We start from the raw sequence: 8,452 nt of genomic DNA, 5'->3' as shown, positions 1-8,452 counted from the left end.
CCAGGCGCCTGATGTCGGGCGGCTGTGCGTGCGTGCTCCCGTCGGCATCTCGTCTCCTCGTTGTCCTGCACTCCGATAATGCCATATCCGGCAGGTGAGCCCTTCGCAACAACCCCCATCCCAGATACAGTGTGCTGTTCTGTCTCGTCCTGGTCAGCTCTTGCTTGCACCTTTCTTCATCGCTTCGCCTCGGCTCTCACCAGCAGCAAAGCGGTAGAAATCGCAGGGCCACACAGCAGGAGCCATTCGCACTCGCACACATTCACTCATACAACATGTCGTACAACGAGTCCACCGGCGCCTATGATCCGTACATCCCCTCATCCGCAGGCGGCGAGCGCCAGGGCGCCGGCAACACGAAGACTGCGCAGATCCAAGCGCAGATCGACGAGACGGTCGGCGTCATGAGGGACAATATCAACAAGGTCAACGAGCGTGGAGAGAACTTGAACAGCTTGCAGGACAAGACGGGTGCGTTTAGCTCTCCCGCTTACGCTGTCCTGGCGCCGCAAGGAGCCTATTACCGATCTTCCAAGCGCTTGATTAGCGCAGCATACTGATGCACTGCTCTCTGTCCTTCCCCCCTTTTCCCTCCCGGAATGACTGGAATCCTTGACCACCCCGTCGCACAGACAACCTCGCTGTCTCGGCGCAAGGTTTCCGACGCGGCGCCAACAGGGTCCGGAAGCAGATGTGGTGGAAGGATGTGAGTACCCTTTCCCATAAAGGCTGGCTGCTGCGGTTGGCAGCTGTATGTTTGGCTAGGTGAGGGGTAGAGGAGGGCAAGGATGGGAAGCCCCAGCGGCTGTGATGAAAGGCCTGGGGCAACCGGCAGTTTGCATTCGGCTGGCATGCCTGGTGCTTCAAGCATTCAACGGCTCTTCCTATAAGGTCAACAATGTGCAAATCGCAAGTGCATGTCCGCAGAAGCTAGGTCGGCTAGTAACCTCGGTGGTGTCAGGGGGGGTTGTGGCCTTTAGTCGGAGCACTCCGATTACAAATGTGCTTGGAACTTCCCGCAGAATGCCTGTGTGGCTGCTTGGAAACACTCACCGCCTTCCCCCTTTCAGAGTGGTGATTGCTAACTGCCTTGGTTTTGTTCCTCTCATGCAACACCACATCCCGATTACGTCTCGTTGAACGCACACGTGTGACTTACACAGATGAAGTGAGTATTGTTCTGGGCGATGGCCCAACGCCACACTGTCTCCTCCGAGAAATAGAAGTGTCATTTCATCGATTGACTTCAAACTCCCTGCAGAATGAGAATCATCCTCATCGTCGGTATCCTCATCCTTCTCGGCATCATCGTCATCCCGATCGTCGTTAAGTTCGGGCACAAGTAAGCGCCCTACAGTCAGGGCGGCCTTCTCTCCTAGGCGTTCCGTCCGCACATTGTTTTCCCCTTCCCTGGTCTCTCATCTCGGTTCTCTGATGGGTCTATGAAGCGCGTGTGTATGGCTTATGTCGACTTTCGCGCTGGCTTCCACTCTGTTTCCTGTGCAGGAGGCAAGCGCAGCGCGAAGGAAACTTTGCAATGAATGTGTTGATGCTCGTTACAAATGCTTGTGCCGCTTCACCGAAGATGCATGTCACCACGTCATCGCAAAGCCTTGCATGAGCAGTAAGGCCTTCTGTTTGTACATGAACCCGGCCTGAGAGATGTACGTAATCGCGCACGCGTAGTGCTTTCAGTTGAGTCCCTCAGTGTGGTTCAAAGGCAGAACTCAATTCTGACAACCAGGTGATATGCAAGGGTTTCACTATGCCTTATAGCGTGCAGATTATAGAGCTGATTGTGGTAGTCCTTCAGCCTCCTATCCTAGCTTTCGCATTTGATGCCCCGATTCCAGCATACTCGCACCGGACCAGGAAAGTTCGTGAGCGACTGAGAGACTTTAGCGGCCTTCGTCGCGCCAGTCATCGAGCTGGTCGCTTCAGGTGCATCACACATGTTCGTCCTTGCACCCGCAGCCCTTCTAAGCGGATCCCTCGGTCTGACACCCTTTGTGTTCAAGGCCGTCTAGTCGACCGCATCGAGCGCAAATGACGAGATGGTGTACCGCAGCGGTCCGTTCTTTACTTCTCCTTGCGTTCGCCCACGATAGCTGGGCCCGACCTGAGGGTGATGGGGCGGTCACACCAATGGGCATTCCTCAAAGTCAAGGTCATGCGCTGAGCGCGGCCAAGGACAAGATCATCTTCCTCGCTCGTGCCTGGGCCGAGCATGTTCCAGACAAGAAGGACGTGGCCCACACGCTCATTCCCATGGTCCTGCCATGGCTGTGCCTGCAAGTCGTCCTGCGAACCTGGCTGCATCACCGCAATGGAAACCAAGCAAGCTATGCGTACGACTACGGTACCGCCGGTGGTGCACTGTCGACGTTCTCGGTACTTGTCCGCAAGTATCATCTGCATGGTGTCAAGGCTGCATTGCGCGCGCTGCCGTCGTGGATGCACGGAGGCGCCCCAGTGGGGTCAAGGTGGTCGCATTTAGCGTATGAACTTGCACAGCCCACCGGTTGTGAAGACTCGCCGACAGGCCATTCGCCTGCTGTTACCCCACCTCCTCCCCCGAAATTTGACGAGGAAAGTAGTGCAGGTGGTGCAGATAGCGACGATGAAGAGGACGAAGGACAGGACGACTCGTCCCCCGAGGCGGTCACAGCGGTGCAACTATCATGGTGGAGCTTGCGGCTCGAAACGACGCACTTCAACCTCAGCTTGGCTCGTTTTGTCGATTACTGCGCGAATGAAAGCCGCTCAGGCACAACCGGAGCATCTCGACTTGCTCTCATGAGAGCATACACGGGTCAAACGATTGTTGCGTCACTCGTTTATTCCCTCTTGGTCCTGCTCATTCTGCACATATGGGCTGGAACGCTGTTCTGGCGCTTCGTGATGCTCAGTGCACAGGATGGGAATTCACAGACGAATGCCATATTGTCGAATTCCATCTTTGCACGTCGCAACAGTAACGATGGCGATGTGGATGCCCCATACAACGGGACAGAACTCCAACCAGAACCTCCTCATCTGTCTTTACTCGTGAGTGTACACTTGAAGTAATGCCTTGATGATGAGTTCAGCTAAGTCTTCAAAATGATGCTCTCAGATACCCGGCATATCGCTCCCGGTGTCCCACTTGCCCCTGTTGATTGGTTCGCTCATTTTCGCTCAGTTCATCCATGAAATCCTAGGTCATACGCTTACGGCGGCAGTCGCATCCCAGCGCATTCTTGGTGCTGCCACAGCGTACTTGCCGAGAAGAGCCGGCATCTGGATGCCCATCCCGGGCTTCGTTGCTGGCGCCTATGTCGTCTTTCCCCGTGCGATCAAGAAGATGGACATCGCACGTGCGGTGGACCAGCTCCGCAGGTCCGGGGGACAAAGCGCGAACGGCAATACCACAGCTGCTTGTACCACTTCCGCAGAGCATATCGAGATGCAGAGTGAACCGCCGGGGACTGATCAGGACGCGCCTCGGCTAGACGTCATCATGAAAGCTGTGCAGCTGCAAAGCGTGCACGCCATCACGGTCGCTGCGGGCATTGGTGCAAATGTGCTATGGCTGCTTGCGTTTTTCTTTACTGTCGGACTGATGCCCGATTCCAGCTTTTCGCCAGATGCAGGTGCGCAGCTTGGCCTCGTTGCGCATCGTTCATTTCTTCGAGCCAATACGTATCCCTGGAACCTAGCGGGGATCGCACGTGCTGCAGGATGGAGCGATGACCCTCTATCAGCTGCAAGCGCCGAGGGCCTGCAAGGGGGCCTGCGCATCAGCAACATTGCTAGCACATCACCTCTGCTGGCGCCAGCGATGGGTGACGCAGTTCGCATCAACGATATCATTCTTGCTCTCGACGACGTCGCATTTTACAAGACACCGTCAAATTTCACGTGGGGAGAGTCTGTCTGGAATGGCATTAATGGCACTGATGCTGATCAGCGTCTACGCCAATGGGAGATGGGGATCGCTACACCAGCTGCCGATGGCCAGATCAAAGGATGGTGCTACGACAAAGCACAGTGGAAGAGGCTACCGACGGACGGTTGCGACATCGCACAAGGCGACTCCGACGCGGCGCGGTCGGGAATATGCTTCCAGCTGAGCGGAAACAACGCTGGCAAAGAATTGCATCGCGTCGACATCACAAGCTTACTCGAGGGACGCGTTGGCGGGTACAACGCTTCGCGATGCGAACGTGCGATTGAATGCCCTGTGACCCCCTCGAGCGACGCTCTGTGCATCCGCCCAAATCCCAGGGAGCAATTGATACGGCTGACGCTGCTCGACAGATCTGTCGAAGCCTTGACAAGGGCCAGCGGCGGTGCAGGTTTTCCATCGACGACGCTTCTATTTCAAGCTCCGCGAGCGGAGCTGCTGACGCGGTTGACCGTCTCGCCGTACACACCGCGAGCGCTGCTGCGCGCACTGCTGCCGACGTTTCTGACGGACAGCTTTCTGGCACTCGCAGAGCTTGCACTAGAGTACTTTGTCCTGGTCAGTCTGAGCTTGATCGTGATCAATTCGCTTCCACTCCCGGGCTTGGACGGTAACGAGCTGCTCGAGCTGTTCGCCACCTTCCTGCTCTTATTCAGCGCCCGCTTCTCGGCACATCGGGAACGAGACGATGGATGGCAAGGAGAAGACGTGGAGGGTGGAGTGTCGCCGTCTGCTTCGACGAGTTCAGCTCAGATGCACACGCGCCGCATCCAATGCATCCGGCGGGTACTTCAGATCTTCCTGCTCGCGGAGCTTTCTGTCATCGTCATAGATGGCTTGTCGCACTGGCTGAATGTACGACATGTAGCATAGATCCAAAAAAACATTGACTCTCGAACGCACGCAGATACGTGGACCGGGAACGAGTAAGTGCAGGCACAGCATGCAGTCGCCCGTACTTGCCCATTCATCACGAGTGTTTACTCGAGGAATCTCCTAAGCCATGTTGAAGCACGGTGTAACCTATGCGCTCCATTGCTCGCTGGCATCACTGCGCTACCAGCGACGCAACAAGTGAATTATGATTTGTGTTGACGGCATCCCCAGCTCTTATTTCAGAACAAAAGAAAGAAAGAAATAGCGTTCCGCCCAAAATTCCAGGCGGAGATATGAGACCGAGCTTCGATACGAGATGGATTGAGGATGCACATGTGGATGATGGATAAAACTGTGACTCGGAGCCATCCTAACGTAGTCGCCAGCATTCATAGCCTGAGGGGCCCCAAGCACACCGAACATCTTTACCTCGCTCCCAGTGTCGGGCTGTGCGCGGGTGACTGACAAGTACGGAGGAAAAGAACGAGCGACTGACGCTTGCCCATCATGTCGAATCTTTTGTCCGCCGAAAACCTGAACGGTCGGCTGCTCTTTGCCATCCCAAAGAAGGGTGAGCGTTTGAAGTCGTAACTCAGCTTCCAAGGAGTGATGGCAGAGCACTGACTTATTCGGTGATTGTTGGGACTTGGCGCTGCGTCTCACGCTGTAGGCCGGCTGTACGAGAAATGCCTCGAGCTGCTGCAGGGTGCAGATATCCAGTTCAAGAGGCAGCACCGGTTAGATGTTGCGCTCGTGCAGAACCTTCCAATAGCTCTCGTCTTTCTCCCTGCAGCCGACATTCCGCGCTTTGTCGGAGAGGGCAACGTCGACCTCGGCATCACAGGACAGGACATGGTAGCAGAGGCGGGGACAAGCGTCTCCTCGCTCATCAGCGAGGTCCTCGAGCTCGGTTTCGGCAAATGCAAGCTTCAGGTGCAGATCCCTGACCCAGAATCGCCGGCTGCGCGATCCGCCAGTGCAGAAGGCAGCGCTGACACAAACTGCATTAGGAACGAAGAGGACCTGGTCGGGCGCAAAGTCGCTACCTCGTTCGACTTCCTCGCGGGTGAATACTTCAAGAAGCTCGATGAGGAGACCACCAAGAAGCGTCTTGCGGAGAGGAAAATGAAGGCGACCGACGCGCCGCTGAGGACAGCGATCGAGTACGTCGGCGGGAGCGTGGAGGCTGCATGCGCGCTGGGTCTGGCGGATGGAATCGTAGACCTCGTCGGTGAGTCCAAGAACGCAAGTGTTGTGTCTTCTCCTTGAGCTGAGCTGACTGGACTGAGGGATGCGAATCAATTGCGTACGCAGAATCTGGCGAGACCATGCGCGCCTGTGGCCTGACGGCCATTTCGACGCTGCTCTCCTCACAAGCGGTGTTGATCAAGCCGACGACGCCGCACCCGCGCTCGAACGTGGCGCTGATCGCGCGTATCACGGCCCGCATCCGCGGTGTAATTGCTGCGTCGCGTTACGTCCTCTGCACGTACAACATGCAGCGCGCTGGCCTGGAACGCGCGCTCAAGATCACCCCTGGCCGCCGCGCGGCGACAGTCATGCCGCTCGACGACGGCGAGTGGAGCGCAGTGTCCAGCATGATCCTCCGTGCCGAAGTCGCAACAGTCATGGACCAGCTTGAAGAAGTGGGCGCCAGCGACATCCTTATCACCAGCATCGACAACTGCCGCGTTTAATAGTTTTTTCAAGGGGAGTTGCGCTACGTCCCTTCTCCATGTCTACCTCCTTTGCAACATGTGTATAAGAGCGTACGTGCAGAGTGGCATGGGAATAGAAGGTACATTGCATAGAGTACAAAGGGGGAAGGGATGCGGACTTCGGAAAAAGAAGTCTCTATGTATCGCTTCCAATCGTCTTCAGTCATGATGGACAGGGTTTGCCGGGAGAGGGGGGGGGCATTCATCCCTTAATCCAGTCCATCTTGCGGCGGAGCCCTACGCGCGTTCCCATTCGCCTGCTGCTTGTTCGGTGGCGACGCGACGTGCATGCGCACCGTCATGGGTGTCGCTGCTGAATCGTTAACGAAAAAGTCTGCGTTGCGCAGTGGGCGTCGTTTGAAGATTTCCTTTTGGCTCTCGGGTGATATGGACGCTAGCCCGCCGTTTCCTGCTATCCCCCCTCCAGCTGCTGCCTGTGCCTGCCCGACGATCTTGCGGCCGCTCTCGCTGCGCAGGACCTCGCGCACGGGGATCATGGCCGCTGCGCGGCACAGCTCCTTGAGGTCGCTGCCGCTGTAGCCCTCTGTCCTGCGGACAACTTCATCTAGGTCGAAGCGCTTGTCGAGATCGGTACCCTTCAGCATGATGGAGAGGATCTTGTGCCGCTGCAGCGGATCGGGTAACGAGACGGCATACCGCTTCGGCATGCGACGCAGGATGGCTGCATCGATGTCGTTCGGCCTGTTCGTTGCGCCGAGGACCATGATGCGATCTGAGCCGCTCGTAAGACCGTCCCAGAGAGTCATGAATTCGGCCTTCATCATCCCCGTCACCTCGTGATCGCCGGTGCCTCGCTCGCGGAGGAAGCTATCGATTTCGTCAATGAAGATGATCGTCGGTTGTAGCTTGCGCGCCAAGCTGAAGAGCGCTGATACGAGCTTGTTCGACTCGCCAAACCACTTGTTCGTCAAAGTCGAGACGTGCATGTTGATGAATGTCGCGCCAGATTCTTTCGCCAGCGCTTTTGCCAGCATCGTCTTGCCTGTTCCCGGTGGGCCGTACAGCAGGACACCCTTGGGTGCGCCGAGCAGCCCATTGGAGCTGGAAAATAACTCTGGAAAGCAGAGCGGCGCAATGACGCTCTCTTGCAGGCTACCGATGATGCCGTCAAGTCCGCCTATACTGTCGAAGGTTTCGGTGATATCGCGCGGCAGGATCAGCTCAGAGGAGATCTGCTCTTCGTGTTCGCTCAGCTGCGCCAGGTGCGGGTGGGTTGCTGGACTGAGCCCGAGCGAGGAGAGCTTGCTGTCGGCCGCCTTTTTTGAGTCGATGCGTTTTTGCCGGTTGGGGTCCAAGCTGTGCATGACATACTTGAAAGCGTAGTAGAACGCCACTTGCGAGGCGGCGAACAGTGCCACTAAAAGACACAATAGAGTCAGCCTGCCAGTCACAACTAGTATTCACTAAGGCTGAAAGCAAAATAGCGCCCATGCTTGGCTGACGAGCGGATCAAACTCACCATCTGTGGCGATCTTTCGATATGCCTCCTTCATCTTGCCTAGTACACGCGAAGCACTTGTTCGCCTGTTCTCCCTTCAATGCACGCACGCGTGTGTCGCGAAAATCCAGCACCTCCCCCGAGCCCTCTCCACAGTCCACTTGAACCCTTGGCAGTGCCACCTGCTGTTGCTCCTTCTGCTGCCGTTGCTACCGCCCTTGGACCCCTGCGATGAGTTGATTGGGCGATAATGGAAGAGCTGTGCGGGAAGCAGGCAAGGGAGGATGGATGCGATGCGTGTGCTCCTCGAATGAAATGCGGTGTGTGAAACGTTGGGAGGGATTGGAAAGTAGGGTTGTCATACATTCGGTGCAACCCCATGCGTTCTCACAGACGACACTGTCGACGCTTGCGTGTCGCCGCGTGTACGTATGTAACCCCTTCAATGGGAGC

General features: G+C 56.5%; 4 protein-coding genes across 4 annotated transcripts; 3 read left to right on the top strand and 1 right to left on the bottom strand.

The window, feature by feature from the left end:
• Window positions 1-302: 302 nt before the first annotated feature.
• On the top strand, window positions 303-1,328 carry K437DRAFT_211707 (synaptobrevin; the record flags this gene model as incomplete). Its single annotated transcript, XM_013384953.1, has 4 exons — window positions 303-471; window positions 633-706; window positions 1,164-1,168; window positions 1,262-1,328. Coding segments are annotated over 4 exons (315 nt in total), but the record flags the coding sequence as incomplete, so codon positions are not given.
• A 437-nt stretch (window positions 1,329-1,765) lies between these two features.
• K437DRAFT_259776 (uncharacterized protein) lies at window positions 1,766-4,841 on the top strand (the record flags this gene model as incomplete). Its single annotated transcript, XM_013384952.1, has 2 exons — window positions 1,766-3,048; window positions 3,116-4,841. Coding segments are annotated over exons 1-2 (2,701 nt in total), but the record flags the coding sequence as incomplete, so codon positions are not given.
• Window positions 4,842-5,180: 339 nt separating this feature from the next.
• Window positions 5,181-6,633, top strand: K437DRAFT_276545 (putative ATP phosphoribosyltransferase). The gene is made up of 3 exons (XM_013384951.1): window positions 5,181-5,393; window positions 5,493-6,053; window positions 6,137-6,633. The coding sequence occupies exons 1-3, from the start codon at window positions 5,330-5,332 to the stop codon at window positions 6,517-6,519; spliced, it is 1,008 nt and encodes a 335-aa protein (XP_013240405.1). The 5' UTR covers window positions 5,181-5,329; the 3' UTR covers window positions 6,520-6,633.
• Window positions 6,605-8,255, bottom strand: K437DRAFT_251846 (putative MSP1-intra-mitochondrial sorting protein). The gene is made up of 2 exons (XM_013384950.1): window positions 8,021-8,255; window positions 6,605-7,918 (listed from the first exon to the last, which is right to left on the bottom strand). The coding sequence occupies exons 1-2, from the start codon at window positions 8,052-8,054 to the stop codon at window positions 6,750-6,752; spliced, it is 1,203 nt and encodes a 400-aa protein (XP_013240404.1). The 5' UTR covers window positions 8,055-8,255; the 3' UTR covers window positions 6,605-6,749.
• Window positions 8,256-8,452: the final 197 nt, after the last annotated feature.

The sequence above is a fragment of the Tilletiaria anomala genome (assembly GCF_000711695.1).
Source record: "Tilletiaria anomala UBC 951 chromosome Unknown K437scaffold_137, whole genome shotgun sequence".
NCBI lineage: Eukaryota > Fungi > Basidiomycota > Exobasidiomycetes > Georgefischeriales > Tilletiariaceae > Tilletiaria > Tilletiaria anomala.
Note: the sequence above shows the minus strand (reverse complement) of the source record. Positions and strands in the feature narration are given on the sequence as shown.

Bases quoted from the DNA above. Each gene is read 5' to 3' on its own strand.
- K437DRAFT_276545 (XM_013384951.1), top strand. From the start codon at position 5,330: ATGTCGAATCTTTTGTCCGCCGAAAACCTGAACGGTCGGCTGCTCTTT. The intron at 5,394-5,492 runs GTGAGCGTTTGA...CTCACGCTGTAG, and splicing joins CTTTGCCATCCCAAAGAAGG to GCCGGCTGTACGAGAAATGC. The intron at 6,054-6,136 runs GTGAGTCCAAGA...TTGCGTACGCAG, and splicing joins TGGAATCGTAGACCTCGTCG to AATCTGGCGAGACCATGCGC.
- K437DRAFT_251846 (XM_013384950.1), bottom strand. From the start codon at position 8,054: ATGAAGGAGGCATATCGAAAGATCGCCACAGATG. The intron at 7,919-8,020 runs GTGAGTTTGATC...TGTGTCTTTTAG, and splicing joins TCGAAAGATCGCCACAGATG to TGGCACTGTTCGCCGCCTCG.